The sequence below is a fragment of the Mauremys mutica genome, chromosome 8 (genome assembly GCF_020497125.1).
Source record: "Mauremys mutica isolate MM-2020 ecotype Southern chromosome 8, ASM2049712v1, whole genome shotgun sequence".
Taxonomy (NCBI): Eukaryota; Metazoa; Chordata; order Testudines; family Geoemydidae; genus Mauremys; species Mauremys mutica.
The window spans coordinates 53,087,311-53,112,523 of record NC_059079.1 but is presented as its reverse complement, the minus strand read 5'-3'; the positions used below and the strand labels follow the sequence as shown (position 1 = coordinate 53,112,523).

Genomic DNA, 25,213 nt, shown 5'->3' with positions numbered 1-25,213 from the left:
GTAGGGGCCGTGAGAACTGTCACTGCACCACTGCATAGCGCTAATGTACCACACATTACGCTATACATTTGTAGAAGTGCTTCCCTTACAGGCTCACCCAGTCCCAAATCCAAGTTTCATCCCCCCACTGTGTATTAGATTATTAAAAGCTGTTTGCTGTTATTCACTGTTTTGGTCACGTCTTTCGTGTCAGAGGATTTTTTTGTGTATGGGGGGGGGATTTATAATTGCACGATATAGCCTACATTACCAGGGTACAGACTTGGGGGCATGATCAACTGCAGGGCACACACACACTGCAGTCAGTAGGCACCAGGGTCACTCTGTGTGGTGTATGCTGCCCCGGGTCATTCTGTGATGTGTATGCTTGTCCAGGGTCCTAGCACCTGCCACCCCCTTAATGTTAAGGCACGCTGCCCTTACCATGCACTTCCACCGTAGCAACGAGCCTCTCCGCTGCCCTGAGCCCCAGCAAGAGCCCTCATCCACGGACAGATACTCACCCTTCCCCCACACCCCTCCCTACGCCCAAACCCGCAGCCCACTGCCGTCATCCAAACCCCTATCCAAAGAAGGCACCACTCGCCCCTTTCTGCAAACCCACCCCGTCCTGCAATCCCTCCCCTTGATGCACAACCACTTGCAACCGTCCCCCACCCCAGAGACCTATGTAGGAGCAGGAGGATGTCATTCCTCTATGGAACAAGCAGTCTGTACATCAGTGCACACCGTGCCCAGCACAGTATGCGTCCATGTTTCAACAACTGAACAGAAATGCAAAGTAAAACAAAGATTTATTAATAATGAGTGTAACAATTAATTTTATTTAAAACGTGCTTTGGAAGTGGGGGAAACTTGGAGAACGGGGTATGTAACCGCAGATTGAAATCGACACATACAGACAAAGGCTCAGGGTCAGTTTCTATTGAAAGCAAGTGGAGAGTCAAAGGTTACCCTGCTCTCCGAGGAAACTAGCTTTCAAAGCCTCCCGGATACACAGCGCTTCCCGCTAGGATATTCTCTCGGCACGGGTGTCTGGCTGAGCGTAAACTGCAGCCAGGCGATTTGCCTCAACCTCCCATCCGGACAAAAAGGTCTCGCCCTTGCTCTCACAGAGATTGTGGAGCACACAGCAAGCAGCAATAACTACGGGGATATTCTTTTCGCTGATGTCCGAGCGAGTCAGTAAGCTCCACCATCTCCCCTTGAGACGTCCGAAAGCACACTCCACCACCATTCTGCACTTGCTCAGCCGGTAGTTGAAGAGTTCCTTCTCTCTGTCCAAGGCGCCTGTATAGGGCTTCATGAGCCAGGGCATTAGCGGGTAGGCTGGGTCCCTGAGGATCACTGTAGGCATCTGCACATCCCCAACCGTTACTTTGTGGTCCGGGAAGAAAGTTCCTGCCTGGAGGCGTCTAAACAGACCAGAGTTCCTGAACACACGCGCGTCATGAACCTTGCCCGCCCACCCAACGAATATGTTGGTAAAACGTCCCCTATGGTCCACCAGTGCTTGCAGCACCATTGAAAAGTAGCCCTTTCGGTTAATGTACTCGCTGGCCTGGTGGGCCGGTGCCAGGATAGGGATGTGAGTCCCATCTATAGCCCCACCGCAGTTTGGGAATCCCATCGCGGCGAAGCCATCTATGATGTCCTGGACGTTTCCGAGAGTCACTACCTTTGAGAGCAGTTGCTCAACGATTGCGTGGGCTACTTCAATCACAGCAACCCCCACGGTAGATTTGCCCACGCCAAAGTGGTTCGCCACTGACCGGTAGCTGTCTGGCATTGCAAGTTTCCAGAGGGCTATGGCCACTCGCTTCTGCACACTCAGGGCTGCTCGCATCCGGGTGTCCTGGCGCTTCAGGGCAGGGGACAGCAAGTCACAGAGTTCAAGGAAAGTGCCCTTACGCATCCTGAAGTTTCGCAGCCACTGTGATTCATCCCAGACCTGCAGCACTATGCGGTCCCACCAGTCCGTGCTTGTTTCCCGGGCCCAGAATCGCCGTTCCACACCATGAACTTGACTCATTGCCACCATGATCTCCACGGCGCGGCGTACCCTGCTTTGTGAGAGGTCTGCGCCACTCTATGAATTCCTGTCCTCACCGCGCTGCCGGAGCCTCCTCGCCCGATTTCTCAGCAGCTGACTGTGGAAGAGGTGGACGATAAGGTGCGAGGAGTTGACAACGGCCATAAGTGCAGCGATGATCGCAGCGGGCTCCATGCTCGCAGTGCTGTGGCGTCTGAGCTGTAACCGACCAGAGAAGGGCGCGAACAGATTTCCCGCCGGAGCTTTCAGGGAGGGAGGGCGTGATTGACAGTTCTATGATGACAGTTTCCCAAAACCACCCTCGACACATTTTTCCCCCCAGCAGGCATTGGGGGCTCTACCCAGCATTCCAATGGGCAGCCGGGACTGCGGGAACTGTGGGATAGCTTCCCACAGTGCACCGCTTCCAAAGTCGACGCCAGCCCCGTTACTGTGGACTCAGAAATTCGAATTAGTGTATTTACTGTGGATCCACAAATTCGACTTCATAAGGTCGAATCCACAAATTCGACTTAAGTAGATTCGAAATAGTCTTGTAGTGTAGACAAGGCCCCAAATATGGTGACTTTTTTTCTGAATAACTGTAGTAAAAATACAGCTATTGTGCCTCAAAGCAACCAAGTATTTGTTTACTCCTTTGAGGCTGGAGTCTGTAAAGTGTCTTTTTCCACAATCAAAAGTAAAAGAAACCAAATAATTACTTTTGCAGATTATACTTTAATTACTTTTCGTAACGCCACACAGTAAAATGATAGGATTATATTCTTCAAAGCTGCCTAAAGGATTTGGAAACCCAATTTCCATGATAATTAATTGGAATTGGAAATCTAAATCCCATTTTGTTTAGTTACTCAATCCCCTATTTTTGGTACCCCCTTGCAAATTAAGATCAACTATGTAAGGCCTTAATTATAAATTTGTTTTCTTCTCACAGAAGGTCACAAGACTACAGGCAAACACACTGTTCTAGAACTGTAACAGAGATCATGAACAATCTTGTCCATAACCGCTCAAAAACTGGAAAGCACAAAACAGTTTCTTTTGCACAACACATCATTTACTAGAATCCATTCACTACGTTTACAAATTTAGGGGATTAGCACAATAAATTTTCTGCATGCTCTATACAAGTCATTTCCTGCCTTTCTTTTTTAATATCCATACTGACCTTCATAGCTTGTTCAAGCTTAGCAGACAAACTGGCTACAGCTTTTTGTGACCGTTCATACTCTTCACGTTGCCGTTTTAAAACTGGTGCTTTGGCTTCCACTTCCTGTACTATTTCATCCAAATACTTATTAATTCTCTTATTTTCCCGCTTCTCCAGAAGTAGCTGATCCTGTGTTTCCACATACGCATTGTAAAGCTGTGTCAAGAAAACATTTTTTTGAAAAGTGTAACCAATCACCTCAAAACACACTTATCTAATGACTATTAATTCACACATTTGATATACATGTTTTACATCACATTCTCTAACAGATTTTATATTAAGGTAACCTTTTCAACTGCATTCTCTGAGTTGAATAACTAATTGGTTTAAGATTTATATTAGTTAATGATGCAAATATTCTGTGATGTTATCATCCCTAACGCTAAATATTTGCCATTTTTCAAGTTATTGTGTAACTACAGCAATTCAACACGAACTATAATAGGGCAAATCTTAAATATGTTCTAACTAGATATCTGACAGATCAAAATTCATAGATGGCAGATCAAACAATAAAAACCTTAGCAATACCAAGTTTAGCAGTAAACCAAAGTTTCGTTTTGGAATCAGTATCTTTAGTGGTTGGAGAAAGGAGAGAACAAGAAAGATAAAAAAAATAATCTTATACAACTAAATCCATTCTTTCTACAAAAGTACAATTAGTTCCATCATAGAGAACACCTTAAAGTTCAGCTTATTTTGACACATTCGGAGCATCCCTTATGACAGTGACACAAGGAAAAGCTCTCAGCATTGTAAAAAAACTGGTGTGCACAAATAAAATGATGACCAGATTCACATGTGATTGGATATGATGTTTTCAGGACTGAAGAAACACTCTCTCTTTTTATGTTTCATAAAAAACCTTGACATTAGTGCTTTTTAACCCACTAAGACCATTACACAGCAAAACATTTTAGCACATGTTTAACTTTAAGCATGTGAAGTACCAGAGGAGTAGCCGTGTTAGTCTGGATCTGTAAAAGCAGCAAAGAGTTCTGTGGCACCTTATAGACTAACAGAAGTTTTGGAGCATGAGCTTTCGTGGGTGAATACCCAATTCGTCGGATGCATGTGAATAAACCCATTGATTTAGATCACGTGATTGTGACCCTTAGAGCAGGGGTTCTCAAACTGGGGGTCGGGACCCCTCAGGGGGTCGTGAGGTTATTACATGGGGGGTCATGAGCTGTCAGCCTCCACCCCAAGCCCCGCTTTACCTCCAGTATTTATCATGGTGTTAAATATATAAAAAAGTGTTTTTAATGTATAAGGGGAGTTGCACTCAGAGGCTTGCTGTGTGAAAGGGGTCACCAGTACAAAGGTCCGAGAACCCCTGCCTTAGAGCATCTGAGGGGCCAAGGGGGGTCCCTGGTATCTAACAGTTAGTCTCAGGAAGCCTGACCAGGTCAGTGTACCCCAACTCACTGTTATCACAGTCTGTATCTAAATGGTGTCATGTGAGGTATCATATGCAAACTAGTAACATGACGATCATTAACAATATTGTGCGGGGTGATATATGAAAAATTATAAATGTGTGATGGAAACATGTTCTTAAAATGTGCTTGGCACATAGGGTTTAAGGCACAAAGGAATGTGGTTCCACCTGCTTGAATGGTGTCGCCAATGTAAATTGAGCAAGGAGACACAATGGAAGTATATTCACATAAAAGGTAAACAAAGCAACCAAAATAGCAATTGGAGTCGATAAACCATGATGTAGGGGAGGAGACTGCAAAAATTAACATGACATCAGCTTCCTGGTGGACACAGCAAGCTGAGCCGCAAGGAAGGCTTCCTGACTTCAAAAACAAAGATAAGAAGGATATGAGCAGAGAGGGAAAGCCATTTTCGCATCTTTCACCTGAGGAGACAAAGAAAGCAGACTCTGGGTTCTATGTTGGATCCTGGCTTGAGACTGGCCATCCATGCTGGAAGAATGACTGTGGTGAAAAAACTACTTTGAAGAAAAAAGATTCTAGTTTGTTAAGTTAGATTTTAGTCTTAGAATCATATTTTTACTTTTGTTCATTTGTAACCATTTCTATCTTAATTCCTCCTACTTGGTACCACTTAAATATCTGTTCTTTGTTAATAAACTTAATCTTGTATTATTACACAACCATATGAATGTGGCATTTCAAACTGAAGAGTAATAGCCTTAGCCAAACTAATAGGCTGGTGCTGTGTACTGTCTCTTTAAAGGAGCAGTAAACTTGATATGGTTTGAGTGCTACAGTGAGAGGAGCTGAGTAGTACAAAGGAGACTGTTCCATGGAGACTCAGGACTGGAAGAGCCTTGGTGTCATCCTGCAAGGAGTAACCAGTCTGGTGGAAGTCAGGGTAAGGTCACTATGCTGTAAGCAAGCTGATGGTGTCAGCACTCTGAGCCAAAGCCGCAGAGCACAGAAGCACCTAGGGTTACAGGGAAGGCAGTGACACAATCCATACTGTTCTGAGTGAACCTCCAAAATGTAGCAGTGAACAAGTGCTTTGCTGGATTAGGGCCATGGACACTTGAGTAAATACTTTGCATCCATGTTGTTAATGTGGTAAGAAAGATTTTAGTCAAAGACCCAAATAAATGGATTTTGAGTCATCAATTTATAATAAACTAATTCCACCTACCTCAGTTAACTTCATTCCAGGTTTCACCACTTTAGCTACCGCTGCAGCAGTAGGAGACATGGCTGTCAGCTCTTCCTCAGACAGTATGGCTCCTGGGTAGGTTAACATCCCAAAACATATATCAAATCATACATAAAATAGAGAGAAAGTATTCCACAGATGCTTACATTCTATATTTAGTACACAAATACTATGCACATATGCTCAACGACAAACACATATACTGTACATAGACAACAATCACTACAAATAAGGTCTTATCAACCTTCTCCTCAAAAATAACAACTAGGAAAAAATCCCATTTGGTTCTAAAATCTTAGACATTAGAAATAAGATACACCTAATTCTACTGTAAAATTGTTCTTTATAATATATTCTATAGTTCTTTGTCCAGTCTAGTTTTAAGTGTTCAAACAATCTCATTGTCAGATTCTCGAGTCTTCAATCACAAAATGTAAACAAACAATTTAAATAGCAGGGATGCCCCGAAATACAATGGCTGGCAGAACTCAACTGTGTCAAACTACAAGTGACACTCTAGTAGGGTGAAAGAAAAAAAAAGTGCTACCTTCAACATTTTATAAAATTAAAACAAAACACAACAGTAATTGATTTTCTCTGATATTTGGACTCTAGCAGATATATTCAGATTGATCTCTACTACATAATATTGTACCCAGATACTATCATATGTTTTAAGATGAAGATTTAGTGCACTTATTTGCTTTAGAAACTGCAATGCAAAACCCCTTTTTGAAAATTACTTAGTATATAAAATCTGGCACTTACAAAAAGTTCAAGTGTTATCCTACCTTTACGTTTTGTAGCAGAAAGTAAATCATTAGCATTCTCCAGTTCTTTCTCTAACTTGCTAATCTTCTCTCTAAGTTCTTTTTCCATTGCAGTTTTAGACTCCTCCATCTCAGCCAAATGATCCTCTGTTGCTTTGTTAGCTAAAATTACATATATTTTTTTCTCTCTTTAAAAAGAGTGAAGTATACACAAGTATCTTAAAAGAGATTTCTTAAATGTCTTCTGAGAAGGACATTCATCTTAGAAAGAAAGCATTAACTGGTATTCTGCTGAACGCAGAAGAGGGCTAAAAATTAAACAGCAAGATTAGGACAAGCCAATCTAAAATAATGAGACTGACATGAAGACACAGGTCAAATTTCTTTAAAGACGTTCTGCAGAAATTATATCTTCTCAAAATCACAATAATGTTAAGAAAATTCTACAAGTACACTCCGACATCATGGGAATGTACGAAGATTTTTTTATAACTATAACAAGACAATCCAACAAAACATTTAAATAACATTTCCCACAGATGAATAGAGAAAAAATTCCCTTCACAACTGCCACTGTTTTAGGGGTGGATTTACTCAAACTGTTTAACTAAACAGGAACCAAAAACAAAACTATTAAAAATTATGCAATTCTTGTAAGTAGCTTCTCACCTTCACCTGCTTCTTGCAAAAGCTTGTGCAGCTCCTCTACTGCTCGTGTCAGCTCATTGCTCTTTGCTTCTGAATCATCTGCAGCACTCTAAATACAAGTGTATTATTTAATCTTTTGTTATTGAACAGTTACAAATAAGGTAGCTCCTCAGAGGTCAGGAATCAACAAGATGTTGGCATAAATATGTAACACACACCACGGTATTACTGTAATTGGAAACAGTTGTCCCTTAGTTTAAGTCCCGGCAATACTGTAATTAAAGGTCTTGAAATTCAGGTGCTAACTCCCCATTTTAGAGAAAAATGGTCAGTTGTTGACATTACCAAAGTTATTTAACATGTTTGCATGGCTGTATTTCAGCAGTATTTTTAGGCGCCCAGCTTTCTATAAAAAAATCAAATTTATAAACTTTTTCTAAAGTATGAGGTTTTCGTTCTTAGATATAAATGCTTTTGGCAAGCTAGCACTTACACTATACTTTTCACTTGAACAGCTCCTTCTTTTGAGAATCTCAATGTGATTTGCTGTACAAACAATAGAATTACTGCTTTGTAACACTACTGTGAAAAAACATTATCCTCCATTTTAAAGGGAGAGAAACTGAAGCAGAAAGAACTCAAGGCCCACACCTCTCTAGAACTTGCCTCTAATTTTGGGTACCCAGATTTAGACAGCAAGGATCTGATTTTCAGTGACGAGAAACCACAATTCCTGTTGAAGTCTACAGACACTGCGGATGCTCAGCAACTCTGCAAATCGGCCCTATATAAGATGGACACTCAAAAACTGTGGCGCTAAAATTAGAGGCCAATTACATTTTTTGTAGATTTTTCTTACAAACAAAATTTGTTTATACATGAAGTTTTTATGAATGAACCTTGTTAAGCAAATATTTATTTTTATATACTTAAAAGAGCAGCAAACTTCTATTTATATATTATTAAATACAAGTATACATACACATACATATACTTCAGAGAATCATAGGCCTGGAAGGGACCTTGAGGTCATCTAGTCCAGTCCCCCTACACTCATGGCAGGACTTATTATTTAGATCATTCCTGACAGGTCTAACTTGCTCTTAAAAATCTCCAATGACTGAGATTCCACAACCTCCCTGGGCAATTTAGTCCAGTGCTTAACCATCCTGACAGTTAGGAAGCTTTTCCTAATGTCCAACCTAAATTGCTGCAAGGGCAGTTTAAGTCCATTGCTTCTTGTCCTATCCTCAGAGGTTAAGGAGAACAATTTAGGAGCCATGCACAAGAATATTGCAAGACTACAAAATAAGTGGCACGAGCATTGATTAAGACCACTGATTAGTGAGCATGGACTTTATCATGATTAACACATTTACAATACAAGGAAATTCCATACAGTAGGTAAGATACTTCCTCTATTATTTTAAAGGCAGTTTTGCTTAGTCTGTAGAATGAAGTAAAATAGCAGGTCTGAGTTGAGCAATGTAAAATTTTAAATGCGGTGTGAAATAGAACACCATCATTACCACAGCCTACAAAGTTATGGTCATTTCAAGCATTGGGCCACATCAACTGCCCAACTCAAGCTTATTTTCCCATATCCTTCTTTCAACATGTCAGAGCACATCTATGCATAGTGTCCTATGCTGTCTATGAAGTTTTTGAGAGATCTGTTCCTTTTAATGAAAATGCATGTGATAAAAGTCTTATTGGCCAGAAGAAACTAAACAGGACTTTGGAGGATTAAGGAAAAGAACCATCCCCACATCTCACATTAACACTTTATATAGGCAGAAATATAGCTCTGGGAAAATAGTCAGACCTGTACCACACTCCAAACCCTGGACCTACTTCCATATAATTCTAATATGAATCTATCCAACATTCCCAAACTTACCTTGTACAAGTTGGATAACTTTATGTGGGCATTTAGTTCATTATGGAATCTTTCTTCCATACCGGCTTGCTGTTCTTTTGCCTGATGAATAAAAAACATGAATTCATAGCACTTGTTCTGTTTCAGTTGCAAGCCAGTGAGGTGGTAAAGTTTGCAGACAATATTAAATTACTCAAGATAGTTAAGTCTAAAGTTGACGGCAAAGAGTTACAAAGGGATCTCACAAAACTAGGTGATGGGAGAACAAAATGGCAAACAAAATTCAGTGTTGGTAAGTGCAAAGTAATGCACATTGGAAAACATAATCCCAATTATACATACAAAATGATGGATTCTAAATTAGTTATTGCCACTCAAGAAAGATCTTAGAGTCATCGTGGCTAGTTCTCTGACAACATCTTCTCAATCTGCAGCAGCAGTCAAAAAAGCTAAAGGAACATTTAGGAAAGGGACAAAATAAAAGCAGAAAATATAAGGCCACTATATAAATTCACGGTATGCCTACAACTTGAATACTTTGTGTGCGCAGTTCTGGTCGTCCCATTTCAAGAAAGGTATATTAGAATAGGAAAAGGTACAGAGAAGGGCAACAAAAACGATTAAAGGGATGGAACAACTTCCACATGAGGAGAGGTTAAAAAGATAGACTGTACATCTTAGAGAAGCAACAACGAAGGAGGGATATGATAGAAGTCTATAAAATCATGAATGGTGTGGATAAAGTAAATAAGGACATAACATAGGAACAAAGGGTTACCCAATGAAATTAATAAGCAGCAAGTTTAAAACAAACATAAGGAAGTAGGTCTTCACACAATGCACAGTCACCCTGTAGAACTTGTTGCCAGGGGATGTTGTGAAGGCTAAAAGTATAACTGGGTTAAAAAAAAAAATTAGATAGGTTGATGGAGGATCAATGACTCTTGGCCAAGATGGTCAGCAGTGCAACCCCACATTCTGGGTTTCCCTAAACCTCTGAGTGCCAGAAACAAGGACTGGACAACAGGAGATGGATCACTCAATTGCTTGGTTCTGTTCATTTCCTCTGAAGAATTGGCACTGGCCACTGCCAGAAGACAGGATACCAGGATAGATGGACCATTTGTCTGACTCAGCATGGCAGTTCTTATGTTCAAAGTGAGGTTTTTATAAGTTTAAGAATTATACTGTGGCTGTTAGAATACATAGAAGTTCAAAAACAAAAATGTTTCCTCAGATATACAGTACTACAGACCGAACAACGTGGAAAAGGGAAAGTTATTGAATGAGATTCCCCCCCCCCCATCAGAAGTTTGACTTTTTTCCAAACCCAGCCATTTTAATTTACATTTGAGAAAATATGATTCATCGCATAAATGATACAGACATATGAAAAAGCAAACATCAGGTTGTGGCACAAACCATTAAAAACACTTTTACATTTATTTATCAATGTTTCAATCATATGTACCATTGGCTTATTACAACAAAATCGAGAGATCTAGTTTGTTCTACGTTTCTTTTCCAATTTTTACTCTTTGCACTTTTCTCAGAATGGATAATGAAAATATGCCAGTCAATTTTATTTTTAGGCTTTCATACACTTCCAAAAAGCTGCAACATTTGCGTGGCAAATATTACAGGAGGATATTTGTCGTCCTCTCCCCCCACCCCAAAAAAAAAAAAAGGTCTGGAACTTTTGTAAAAGTTGGAAGCTGTTGGCCCTAAGTAAAAGCTTTCTTTAACTCCTACCCTCCTCCCACCCACCTTTGCCCAAAGTTGCTTAATAAGAAAGAGAGTAGTAAGTTAAAACTAATACTCTCCCCCTATCGGAGTCCTTCCTGCTTTGCCTGGACACTGCAGCCTGCAATGTAAACTCCCTCCCCTCTATAGATTGGCAATCCCAACAATACCTTGGTACAATGGTGCAGATTAGGGTAGTATTGTACTTAATTCTATTAGATACGGGAGATAACTTCAGTATTTTAACTAGAAAAATTATCTTAAATGTTGCCATACTAGATTACAGTTTAGAAAAGGTTTTCTTACCTCCTTCAATTTAGTCAAAAGATCTTCCACGTGTTTCTGTAAATTTTCATTTGACAATTTTAAGCTGTTTACCTGCTCCTCCATTCTGGAAACCTGTGTGAATAACAGATATGAAACATAAGATGTTTATATTTCATTTACAACTACATATATTTTTCAAATGGTACTTAAACAGAAATGCAGTATCTGATTATTATCGACCATAATATACATTTCAAAGTTTCTAATTACAGTATAGCCTTAAATTTCACAAGCGATAGAATAAAGGCTGGTTTTTCTAAAGAATTTTGCCTCTGTGCAGGTATCTAAAAGCAGCCAGATTTTCAAAGGTGCTTTGCATCCAGGCGCTTATGACAACTGAGAACACAGAAAATCTGGCTGCCTCACTTCTTGCCTAACAGGAGCTGATCACTTAAGTACATGTCTAAACAGGAGCTGATTAGTGATGAGCTATTTTGAAAATAAAGCCCAAAGTTTTTCCCCAATCCAAAAAACACATGCTAAAATGATGCTGTATTACCAGTACAATATTTTTTGTACATATTTAAAAAAACCCAAAAATTCTTTTTAGCAAGAAATTGTATTTCTGTATATTTTAACATAAGAACAGCTGTACTGGGTCAGACCAGAGGTCCATCTAGCCCAGTATCCTGTCTACCGACAGCGGCCAATGCCAGGTGCCCCAGAGGGAGTGAACTTAACAGGTAATGATCAAGTGATCACTCTCCTGCCATCCATCTCCACCCTGACAAACAGAGGCTAGGGACACCCTTCCTTACCCATCCTGGCTAATAGCCATTAATGGACTTAACCTCCATGAATTTATCCAGTTCTCTTTTAAACGCTGTTATAGTCCTAGCCTTCACAATCTCCTCAGGCAAGGAGTGTCATAAGTTGACTGTGCGCTGTGTGAAGAAGAACTTCCTTTTATTTGTTTTAAACCTGCTGCCCATTAATTTCATTTGGTGGCCCCTAGTTCTTGTATTATGGGAATAAGTAAATAACTTTTCTTTATCTACTTTCTCCACATCACTCATGATTTTATATAACTCTATCATATTCCTCCTTAGTCTCCTCTTTTCCAAGTTGAAAAGTCCCAGCCTCTTTAATCTCTCCTCATATGGGACCCGTTCCAAACTCCTAATCATTTTAGTTGCCCTTCTCTGAACCTTTTCTAGTGCCAGTATATCTTTTTTGAGATGAGGAGACCATATCTGTACACGGTATTCAAGAAGTGGGCGTACCATTGACTTATATAAGGGCAATAATATATTTTCCGTCTTATTCTCTATCCCCTTTTTAATGTTTCCTAACATCCTGTTTGCTTTTTTGACTGTCTCTGCACACTGCGTGGACGTCTTCAAAGAACTATCCACAATGACTCCAAGATCTTTTTCCTGATTCGTTGTAGCTAAATTAGCCCCCATCATATTGTATGTATAGTTGGGGTTATTTTTTCCCATTATGCATTACTTTATATTTATCAACATTAAATTTCATTTGCCATTTTGTTGCCCAATCACTTAGCTTTGTGAGATCTTTTTGAAGTTCTTCACAGTCTGCTTAGTATCATCTGCAAACTTTGCCACATCACTTTTTACCCCTTTCTCCAGATCATTTATGAATAAGTTGAATAGGATTGGTCCTAGGACTGACCCTTGGGGAACACCACTAGTTACCCCTCCCCATTCTGAGAATTTACCATTTATTCCTACCCTTTGTTCCCTGTCTTTTAACCAATTCTCAATCCATGAAAGGACCTTCCCTTTTATCCCATGACAACTTAATTTACGTAAGAGCCTTTGGTGAGGGACCTTGTCAAAGGATTTCTGGAAATCTAAGTATACTATGTCCACCAGATCCCCCTTGTCCACACGTTTGTTGACCCCTTCAAAGAACCATAATAGATTAGAAGGACACGATTTCCCTTTACAGAAACCATGTTGACTTTTGACCAACAATTTATGTTCTTCTATGTGTCTGACAATTTTATTTTTTACTATTGTTTCAACTAATTTGCCCAGTACTGAAGTTAGACTTACCGGTTTGTAATTGCCAGAATCACCTCTAGAGCCCTTTTTAAATATTGGCGTTACATTAGCTATTTTCCAGTCATTGGGTTCAGAACTCTTGGGTGAATGCCATCTGGTCCCAGTGACTTGTTAATGTTGAGTTTATCAATTAAGTCCAAAACCTCCTCTAGTGACACTTCAATCTGTGACAGTTCCTCAGATTTGTCACCTACAAAAGCCAGCTCAGGTTTGAGAATCTCCCTAACATCCTGAGCCATGAAGACTGAAGCAAAGAATCTTTTTAGTTTCTCCGCAATGACTTCATCGTCTTTAAGCACTCCTTTTGTATCTCAATCATCCAGGGGCCTCACTGGTTGTTTAGCACATTTCCTGCTTCTGATGTACTTAAAAACCATTTTGTTATTACCTTTTGAGTTTTTGGCTAGCCATTCTTCAAACTCTTTCGCTTTTCTTATTAATTTTTACACTTAATTTGGCAGTGTTTATGCTCCTTTCTATTTACCTCACTAGGATCTGACTTCCACTTTTTAAAAGAGGCCGGATAGCTCAGTGGTTTGAGCACTGGCCTGTAAACCTAGGGTTGTGAGTTCAATCCTTGAGGGGGCCACTTAGGGATCCGGGGCAAAAATCAGTACTTGGTCATGCTAGTGAAGGCAGGGGGCTGGACTCGATGACCTTTCGAGGTCCCTTCCAGTTCTAGGAGATAGATAAATAATAATTGGAGATATACCTATTTATTATTTTACATGGTTGTTAAGTCACAGTGACTCTTGTTTTTACTGTGTTTCTTAATTTGGGGTATACATTTAAGTTGGGCCTCTATTATGGTGTCTTTAAAAAGCGTCCATGCAGCTTGCAGGGATTTCACGGTAGTCACTGTACCTTTTAATTTCTGTTTAACTAACCCCCTCATTTTTGCATAGTTCCCCTTTTTGAAATTAAATGCCACAGTATTGGGCTGTTGAGATGTTCTTCCCACCACAGGGATGTTAAATGTTGTTATATTATGGTCACTATTTCCAAGCAGTCCTGTTATAGTTACCTCTTAGACCAGCTCCTGCGCTCCACTCAGGACTGAATCGAGAGTTGCCTCTCCCCTTGTGGGTTCCGTTACCAGCTGCTCCAAGAAGCAGTCATTTAAAGTATAGAAATTTTTTTCTCTGCATTTCGTCCTGAGATGACACGTTCCCAGTCAATATGGGGATAACTGCAATCCCCCACTATTATTGAGTTCTTCATTTTGGTAGCCTCTCTAATTTCCCTTAGCATTTCATCGTCACTATCACTCTCCTGGTCAAGTGGTCGATAATAGATCCCTAATGTCATATTCTTATTAGAGCATGAAATTATTATCCACAGAGATTCTATGGAACATGTGGATTCACTTAAGATTTTTACTTCATTCGAGTCTACATTTTCTTTCACATATAGTGCCACTCCCTCCCCTCCCCCCCGGCACGACCTGTGCTGTCCTTACGATATATTTTGTACCCCAGAATGATTGTGTCCCACTGATTGTCCTCAGTCCACCAGGTTTCTGTGATGCCCATTATATCAATATCCTCCTTTATCACGAGGCACTGTAGTTCACCCAACCTATTATTTAGACTTCTAGCATTTGTGTACAAGCACTTTAAAAACTTGTCACTATTTATTTGTCTGCCCTTTTCTGATGTGTCCGATTCTTTATGGGAATGTTTCTCGTCTGATCTGGCCCTTACATTATCCTCTTCCATCCTCTGCTCCTGACTATAACCTAGAGAATCTCTATCAATAGACTCTCCTCTAAGAGAAGTCTCTGTCCGATCCACGTGCTCCTCTGCAGCAGTCAGCTTTCCCCCATCTCCTAGTTTAAAAACTGCTCTACAACCTTTTTAATGTTAAGCGCCAGCAGTCTGGTTCCACTTCGGTTTAGGTGGAGCCCATCTCTCCTGTATAGGCTTCCCCCATCCCAAAAGTTTCCCCAGTCCCTAATGAATCTAAACCCCTCCTCTCTACACCATCGTCTCATCCATGCACTGAAACTCTGAAGCTCTGCCTGCCTACCTGGCCCTGCACGTGGAACTGGGAGCATTTCTGAGAATGCCACCATAGAGGTCCTGGATTTCAGTCTCTTCCCTAGCAGCCTAAATTTGGCCTCCAGGAGATCTCTCCTACCCTTCCCTATGTCACTGGTACCTACATGTACCATGACCACCAGCTCCTCCCCAGCACTACACATAAATCTATCCAGATTCCTCGAGAGATCCACAACCTTCGCACCAGGCAGGCAAGTCACCATACGGTTCTCCTGGTCATCACAAACCCAGCTATGTTTCTGATGATCGAATCTCCCATTACTAACACCTGCCTTTTCCTAGTGACTGGAGTTCTCTCCCTCAGAGAGGTAACCTCAGTGCGAGAGGATACCCTAACACCATCTGGAAGGAGGGTCCCAACTATGGGAAGGTTTCCCTCTGCTCCCTTTGACTGCTCTTCTTCCCTGGGCCTTTCATCCTCCTCAACAGCGCAGGGGCCGTCTGACTGGAGGAGGGACAATTCTAGTGTCCCTGAAAGTCTCATCAACATACCTCTCTGTCTCCCTTAGCTCCTCCAGTTCTGCCATCCTGGCCTCCAAAGCCCGTATGTGGTCTCTGAGGGCCAGGAGCTCCTTGCACGGAATGCACACATATGCCACCCACCCACAGGGCAGGTAATCATACATGCAACACTCAGCGCAATAAACTGGATAGCCCCCACTGTGCTACTGGGCTTCTGCCTGCATTGTCTCCTGCAGCTATCTAGTTAATGAAAGGGTTTTGTTTAAATCACGTTTTGAATGTAGTTTAGTTTATAGGTTTTAAAGAACAGCAAGTGAACCTTGCCCCCTTCCCACTCCCCTTCCAAACTCCCTTGCGAAACTCCGTTAGCAGCCCCTGGTCGCAAAGCTCCCTGGTCGCTTGCGCACTGCTTTATAAAGCCCTGGCCTTCTTGATAGCCCTGCCCACTGACTAAGGCTCAGACAATTAACAGAGGCTTCTAGCTTTCAAACCTTACTTTGAAGTTCACAGCTTCCAACTGCCAGCCACAGCACACGGTCCTTCAAACAACCAACCAAACAGACAGACAAACACAAGCTCAGCACACAGCAAGTAACCCCCAAACACAAACACACACTACAGACATCCACTTACCCCAAGCGTGCTGTATTTGATCCTCCTTCACCTGGAGAACTCCCTTGCAAAACTCCCTGTTACTTTTTCACTAGCACTGTTGTATTACACCTTGTACTTTCAGCTACTTCTAATTTATCATCACTAATCTTACAAAAATAATCTTCAATTGCTCTACCTTACTTTAGATGTCCATATCAATACATTCATTCCCTGCAAACTATAAGTGATCAAAGCGCATAATGGAAAAAGCACAATTCCCTACCTTAAAACATATCACCCAAAACTTCAAGAACATACATTAAAATTTGCCCCTTTACATGCAATTCAATCCATAGTGAAGAGTGTCAGTGCTATAAAAATTCCTCACTCAAGTAGTCAAGGGGTATAGACTCTAGATAATTGTTACCGTATCTTGACTAAATTTTGTTTTCTTTTTAAAAATTACTTAGAAAAAATATTTGTATTATTTACTACTTTACCTCTTCTTTCTTGTTCTCCAGACTACATTTAAGCTCAAGGATTTCATTTCCCTTTTCCCTGGAAATAAGCAAGAGTTCATCTGTTTTGGCTTTCAACTCAGTGTGCAGCCACGTGTTCTGATTCTGTAATAACTCCTTTTCTTGCTCCAACCTTTTCTCACGATACTAAAAATAAAATTATGAAAGACAGCATGATAAAACTAAATAAAGTAGCACTTGTAACAAAACTACTTTCTATGCAAAACTTCTTCACAAATAGCATGTGTGTGTGTTAGTGGCTAGCTCAGGTTTGGAGTTAATGATGCACCCACCCATGCATAGCCATGCATCCATAAGCCTCACCAAGTTAGAATGTCTTTTTCCTGTCTTCAAGCTCCAGGAAACAATTCAGCTGTGACATATGCCTACTCCTGGATCCTTGCTATCATTTTACAAATGAGAATAACGACTCTAGCATTGGAATTCTAAGACTGTTAACCTGTCTCTTCAATAGGTAGCATAAACCTTCCCCTGCTGAGGTATTAGTGTCAGGTACAAGGTAGAAAGCACATTAAAAGCAAAAAAATGTGTCCAACATCATGTAAGGATATTATTTACCATTTAAATTTCAATAGGAGCCAAAGGCCATAATTAGCTTTGAAGCCCCATTGTGCTATGCTTGACACAAACATAGAAAAATATGACCCAGCCTTTAAAAAACAGGAATTACAGACGTGGAAAAAGAAAATTAAAATAGAGTGCTAACACAGATCCCCACTTCGGTAGACTTAAAAGCTTGATGAATATGTCTAAGGCGAGACTAGGTTAAACACCACATATAAGCCTCCAAGTATCAAAAGGGTCGGTGTGCCAATACTATAATTGTAACAAAACAATAGTTTGCTTACTTGTTTGACTATATGAAGGCTACTTGCCTCAAACAGAAACACTCAAGGACAAAATGATCCTGAGGAAGAGTGAGGAATACACTCAGGTTTCATAACTTCAGTAAGCCAAATACAGATGCATGCCATTTGGCTGAATCCATGTGTAACAGGTCCCTGGGGACTGAACCAGGGACCTCTTGACTTAGAAGCACTACTGTCTGAGCTAAAAGACCAAGCCCATTTACTTGCAAGTAGTAGCATATTCAAACCTCTGTAAGTGTTCCAACAACTAGAATGGAACAAAAAGCTATAGTGTGTTAGCTAGGGATATACAAAGAATAACAATTTCCAGAAATATCTAGGAAACTCCATATGGCTGCCCTACAAATCTCCTGGAAAGGAACTGATACAGATGCCAATGTAGTGCTGCACAAGTGTAAATTAACATGACTTTGAACTACTAAAGAGAAGCAATGTGAAATGCCAACAGATAATATTTTGACATGGCTCACTATTTAACTGAGTGTTCCAGTTTCACATGAAATAAAAAAACTGGATGTATGTTATGAGGACTCTAGTCTGGTACAAATAAAAGATAAGGGACCTTCTAACAGTAAGCTCAGAAAGTTATCGATGGGATGAGCAAGGAATATATATTAGCAAGATAAATGACCAAGGTCAAACTCCCTAGCACTGCCTTTGGAAGTTAATTTAGAATTCTGTAGGACTGTTGTTTCCTTGAGAAAATGAATACAGGTTGGATCAGCTACTAGAGCAGGGATTTCAAACTCAAATAACCAGGAGGGCCACATGAGGACTAGTACATTGGTCCAAAGGCCGCATCAATGACACTCCCTCCCCGCTGTCCCTGCCCTCACTCCACCCCATGAGGCCCCGCCCCCAAAGTCCCCACCCCAACTCCGCCCCCTCCCTGCCCCTATTCGAACCCCTTCCCCAAATCCCCGCCCCAGCCCCCCCTTTTAGCCACCTCCTACTCTGAGTGTGCAGCTCCCTACTCCTCCCCCCTCCCTCCTGTAAAGCGCTAAGTGCCGCCAAACAGCTGTTTGGCAGTGGCAAGTGCCTGGAGGTAGGCAGAGGAGGGGGGACGCGAGCTTGGTGGCCACAACTCGGGGGTGGGGGTGGGGGGGCCTTGGCAGGCCGTGGCTAATAACTCCACGGGCCACGTGTTTGAGACCCCTGCACTACAGCGTTATCACTACAACCAGGAATGAAGTCTAGAAAGTTGATTTCATGGATATTGGCAGCCTAGAGTAAGACCAGTCTGCATGAATTACAGAAAACAATTCAACAGTTTAATCTTATTGGAAGGTTATAAATGACATTTTCTTGTTATGACAAAGATATTTGCCTGCGTCCTTTGAAAGAAGACCCATTTTTATACCACATGTAGTTATCTTCTTACTGATACCTACATAATTGATGTCTTTACAATGTAAGTAACTGGAATGCTCACTAGTGACAAGGGTAACCCATGTAAAACTCTGCTTACCTTCACAGAGACATCTGATGTTTGAAGATCATCCAGTTTTAATTGTAGCTCCACTTTTGCTGAGTTTGCTTCCGTAAGTTTCTCATTTAGACGTTTAACATCCTCTAGGAAAATCAGATGCCAAACATGTAAAGATGCCAAACATTCAAAACAGTATCAGTTATTAATGTAAATAAATCACATTTAGTACCTTAGAAATGAAGGCTACCAGTTTATGAGAAGGCTGTTAGCAATTGCCAGTATGTGTCTCCGCACAATTAAATATCACCTAGCATGCTGCTGGGCTTTTCCCCTGACTTGCACTTTTTCCCCACCACTTTCGTCTACCAATCTGACTCCTGTTCCTTACTGATCTATTAATGGGAGTTACTCACACAAATTTGGATAATTAACCATTATTGAGTTTAGGTTTAAGTCTGACTCACAAAGCAGGTGTAAACTCAGTTACGGTTTTAGCGTATTTACTGGTCATACCATTTAAGTGTTCAATTTCTTGAGAGCGTCTCTCACTCGTTCGAACCAAATCTCTCTTTTCACCTTCCAATTCTTCTTTTGCTCTAGTAAGCTGACTCTTCAATTAAAAAAAAATAAATCAGTTTTATGTTAAGAGTCATGGTCATTCTTAAACTTACTACGGCATTTTCCATGTATGATAGTAAGCAGAGGTTATCATCCTAACCATTTTTAATGTATGTGTGAAAGCAATCCTACTATTAGTACACAGGAACTGCTCAAGCAAGTCAGTTACTGAAACAAACAAACTGGAATCTTGTATCCGCCTTTGATTTCCACTACTGTGCTGGGCATCTGTTCAGTTCTGACACAGAGGGAAGAATCAACATAACTTCTTGCAACACCCTTAAATTTTCTTGGAGGTTTCATCCTATGCCCTGGATTAGTTTATGAAATGTAATCTCAGTCTGAGATGGTACAGGATATCACCTTCTTTACCTTTAAATGTAATTTGAGAGTACGCTAAAAGGGTACATGTTCAAGAAAAAAAAAAAAGAACAGAGGTATCAGCCACTCTAGGAGAACTGTTTATTGAACAGTGATGTTTTTTTACTCCTACTTTTGCTACTCAACTGCTATAGAGATTTCCTCACAGATGGAGGATAGATAGATTTCCTCTGGACTCCAGTAAGCATAGAGACAGCTGGAGTCCTAATGGGTTTCCAAACTCTCAAATAAAACTTGTTCTGAATGTGCCTAAGGATAAAGCCTAGAAACAGAACTGCGGTATCAACAAAAGGTTCTCCAGTCACAACATTAGTTCTCTGAATTGGTTTTATTTGGTGAACAAATTAGACTACATGCTATTAGCCACAGACTAATCAAAGGACCAGAGGGGGGAAAAAGAAATTGCAAAGAAAGCCATCAATACCATGGGCTGGTCTACACAAGACAGTTGCACTGATTGAACCAAGGGCTAGTCTACACTTACCAGCCGTGTCAACGCGGTGAGTTCGACTTCTCGGAGTTCGAACTATCGCGTCTAATCTGGACGCGATAGTTCGAACTCCGGAAGCGCCGCGGTCGACTCCGGCACTCCACCACTGCAAACTGCGGTGGCGGAGTCGACCTTGGCGCCGCGGACTTCGATTCCGCGGCGTCTGGACGGGTGAGTAGTTCGAACTAGGGTACTTCGAATTCAGCTACGCTATTCACGTAGCTGAATTTGCGTACCCTAGTTCGACCCCGCTTCTTAGTGTGGACCAGCCCCAAGAATATCAATTTGAAACCTATTTTGTTAAACTGCTGTAAACCCCTGTGCAGAAACTTTTGTTTCAGTTAAAGTAAGACTTCTGAGGTTTAATTTAATTTGTTTGGGAACACATTTAAGCTATGCTAAAATAAGTAACTCTTAATCAGAAATAAGAGTGTCCGCCCTGGAGCTTGCACTGGGACTTGAAGAGCACAACTTTCCTGAATACACAACGCATTATCTGCACCAAGCTATCCACCTGAAGAATGGATCATATCTAGCTTTTGATTGTCAAGACTCCAAACAAAACATGCACCCTAAATTCTAAAGGGTTTCAATTATCTGTTGCTACATTTGCATACTCAGTGATTCCTATACCTGTATGGCTGCATTGCGATCATGAGCCGCTTCAAGTTCTTTGTTTTTCTCATTCAATGATTTCAACTGCTCATCTGTGGGAGGAGAGGGACAAGAAGGGAAAATTAAGGAAACGTTTTGGTATTAACAGAACACATGCATTAGTTATATCCAGTTTTGGTAAAATTCATGTTCCTGCTTTAGAATAATACAAAACTGAGAAGAGAAAAATTTCCCCCAAATTAAAAATCCAATATACAAATCATTGACCAAATTGGTACTCTTGTGATTAAAAACAAAAGTAGTTTTATCCCTACTCATCTGCTTTCTGAAAACAATACTCAGAGGAAGGAGTATCCGAGAAGCCACTGACAAATCAGTGTCTCAGGCCTGATCCTTATGGGCATATGTGTGCAGTGCACAAATCGGTTTGTAGAATGTAACCTTTAGTTCCTTGAATAGAATATAAATAAGATGTTTCCTCCAGTAAAACAGACTGAAAGCCTGTAGAAAGCAGGGACTTGAACCAAAAATATCAATTACTTTCTTTGACAGGGGTCGGCAACCTTTCAGAAGTGTTGTGCCGAGTCTTCATTTATTCACTCTAATTTAAGGTTTCGCGTGCCAATAATACATTTTAACACTTTTAGGAGGTCTCTTTCTATAAATCTATAATATATTACTTTACATACGACAATAGTTTAGTTAATAAGGTTTTTAAAAAGTTTAAGAAGCTTCATTTAAAATTAAGTTAAAATACAGAGCCCCCCTAGACCGGTGGCCAGGACCCGGGCAGTGTGAGTGCCACTGAAAATCAGTTCGCGTGCCGCCTTTGGCATGCGTGCCATAGGTTGCCTACCCCTGCTCTATGAAATGAAAGAAGTTTGGTTGACAGATTTTTCTTTCTTATTTAGATTTTTAAGCTTTTCAAAATAAGTTCAAAAGATTTAATTATTATAAGCAAAAACAACTTTCCAATCTACTAATTAATGTGTAGTTATACTTACTAAGTTTGTTTAGCTCCTGACGGAGAGTCTGACATTCCTGTGTCTCGTTTACAAGTCTCTCTTGACTTTGAGCCAGACGCTTTTCCACTTCAAAATACTGTTGTTCTGCAGAACACCACATTATATTAACACTACTTCATAATCAGCTTTTATTAGAGAACCATGTCTAGCAGAAAATGCAACTATAAACAATGCTCTTTCAGTAGATCCTAAAGAAAAAATATTTTTTTAAGCCAAGTGCTATATTGCTACCTACTGTTAAGCACTGTTTAAATAATTTTGTTACTATGGTCAGATCTGTTTTACATTTCTCCAAGTGCATTGCCCTAAAGCAGTGGTCTCCAACCTTCTTATGCACAAGATTACTTTTTGAATTTAAGATCAACACAGGATCTACCCCGATCCCTCCCCAAGGCCCTGCCCTACTCACTCCAATCCCCACCCCCTCCGTTACTTGCTCTACCCCACCCTCACTCACTTTCATGAGGCTGGGGTGCGGGAGGCAGTGCAGACTCTGAGCTGGGGCCAAGGGGTTCAGAGTGTGGGAGGGGGCTCCGGGCCGAGCCAGGGGCAAGGTACTGGGATGCAGGAGTGAGGGGTGAAACCTCTGGGAGGGAGTTTGGGTGCAGGGGTCATATGGTCACACTGCACCTAATCTCATAGAATCCACTGGACATTTAATGGGTTTTACTTTTTATTAGTGTCATTTGTGGTTTATAGCTCAAAAATCTTTCAGGGATTGTCACAAATCAGTGGGGTGTGCATTGGCTGAGCCGGGGGCAGGGAGTTTGGGTGCAGGAGTGAGGGGTGCAAGCTCTGGAAGAGTTTGGTGCAAGAGGGGGCTCCGCGCTGGTGCAGGGGACTAGGGTGCAGGAAGGGGAAAGGGCTGCAAACTCTGGGAGGGAGTTTGGATGCAGGAAGTGGCTCCAGGTTGGACCAACATGTTGAGGTGCAGGAGAGGGTGAGGGGTTCAGGCTCTCAGAGGGAGTCTGGTGGGGTGCAGGAGGGGGTGCAGGCTCCGGCCAGGAGGCACTTACTACAGGCTCACCACACTGATCCTGGAAGTGGCTGGCTGCTGGTACGTCTCTGTGGCCCCTGGTGCGGGGGGGGAAGGGAAGGGTCCCTGTGCGCTGCCCACGCCCACAAGTGCTGCTCCTGCTTCCCGGCCAATGGGAGCAGCGGGGACGGTGCCGGGGTAGCATGCGGAGCCACCTTCTCACCCCATCCCCTTCCCCTCAGGGGCCATAGAGACGTGCTAGCAGCCAGCTGCTTCCAAGAGCGACATGGGGCCAGGGCAGGCAGGCAGGCAGGCAGCCTGCCTGAGCCCTGCTGCACCACCGGACTGTTAGTGGTCTGGAGATCGCAATCGATGGACAGGTTGGTGACCACTGCCCTAAAATCTGGTCTACTCCAGTTTTTGGATTGATTTCACTATATTAGTTTAGCAACATATAGCTAAATTAGTGAAATTCCCTAGTGTGGTCAGTTATACTGGTATAGAAGTGCTTATGCCAATATAGCTTATTTCTAAACCAATATAATTAAATCAGGGTAAAACTGGGTGTAAATTCACCCTTACAATCTTAACTTGGGAAACTGTTAACAACAATGATTTCTGGTCAAGAACCTTTTTGTATGGGTACATCACTATGGACTTTGAAAATATCACAACCAGAAGTAACACTGATATGTAAAGGTTATTGCTTTATAACTGAAATAAAAGTCACACTTCAGATTTTCTATACAGGTCTGTCGCATCTTACGCGCATTTAACATGCGCGATTTCAGCCTTACACGGTTGGCAAAAAAAAAAAAAGAGAAAAATAACAATTTAAATACTGTTTCTGTAGTGCGGGTGATTCTGCCTGCCATTCAACTCAATGTAATATTGACTATACGTGGTTTTCGCTTTACGCGTTAACCGCGGAACGGAACCCCCGCGTAAGATGAGACAGACCTGTAGTGTTCCAGAACGCTTTGTAAATAACTGAGATAATATTTCTGGTGATCTACTATTTTCTTGGAATAACAGCAAGAAAGATTAGCGGACTTTTAGATAAGTGCTCTTTTCTTAATATGTACTATAAACCTCTCTCAGTCTAAACTACATCAGTTTCAAATAATGATGTAGCACAAGCATGTATATGAGAATCTCAAAGTTTATAGACAACCACTAGCCTACTTAAACTGATAAATTCCACTATAAACACTTGGAAGATTAAAAGTTTTACTTGAGTAAAATGGTTTATAAAAATGATAATAAATACTTCTATAGTCTTCCAATAAAGTATCACAAAACATTTTCAACCAGTAATGATTTATATTCAAAAATACCACTATAGGGCAGGAATATTATCCCTATTATAAGATTGCAAAACTGAGGGATAGAGAGCTTACGGGCAAGTTTACAGAGGAAATCTGTGGCCGAGCTGAGAAATGAACTCCTGATTCTACCCACTGTTTCACCTATGCTCAATTATTAAACAATGCTCCTGCCCCCCACTTCAATACCCTAATAATACTTGGCTCTTAGACAGCACTTTTCATTGTCAGATTTCTAATTGTTCTACAAAGATCGGAATCATTAATGTCATTTTACAAACAAGGAAACTGAGTCACAGGGAAGGGAAGTATCTTGCCCAAAGTTACCCAGTCACAGAACCAGATATTAAATCCAGGTCCCAGTCCTCTGTTCTAGCCACTAAGATATGATGCCTTCCTGAGTGGGCCCAGGGCAATAAGATAGAACATAAGAACATAAGAAAGGCCGTACCGGGTCAGACCAAAGGTCCATCTAGCCCAGTATCTGTCTACCGACAGTGGCCAATGCCAGGTGC

At 41.3% G+C, this 25,213-nt stretch overlaps 1 protein-coding gene across 1 annotated transcript in view; it reads right to left on the bottom strand.

Annotated features, from left to right (window-relative positions):
• TPR (translocated promoter region, nuclear basket protein) overlaps window positions 1–25,213 on the bottom strand; it is an 80,794-nt gene that overhangs the window by 53,205 nt on the left and 2,376 nt on the right. The window contains exons 2-12 of the mRNA XM_045028014.1: window positions 22,377–22,481; window positions 21,391–21,464; window positions 19,782–19,878; window positions 19,308–19,411; window positions 16,932–17,096; window positions 11,265–11,357; window positions 9,237–9,317; window positions 7,358–7,445; window positions 6,710–6,850; window positions 5,898–5,989; window positions 3,222–3,419 (exon numbers count right to left, since the gene is read on the bottom strand). Of these exons, the coding sequence (XP_044883949.1) occupies window positions 3,222–3,419; window positions 5,898–5,989; window positions 6,710–6,850; window positions 7,358–7,445; window positions 9,237–9,317; window positions 11,265–11,357; window positions 16,932–17,096; window positions 19,308–19,411; window positions 19,782–19,878; window positions 21,391–21,464; window positions 22,377–22,481 (1,238 nt within the window). The remainder of the gene's footprint in view (window positions 1–3,221; window positions 3,420–5,897; window positions 5,990–6,709; window positions 6,851–7,357; window positions 7,446–9,236; window positions 9,318–11,264; window positions 11,358–16,931; window positions 17,097–19,307; window positions 19,412–19,781; window positions 19,879–21,390; window positions 21,465–22,376; window positions 22,482–25,213) is intronic.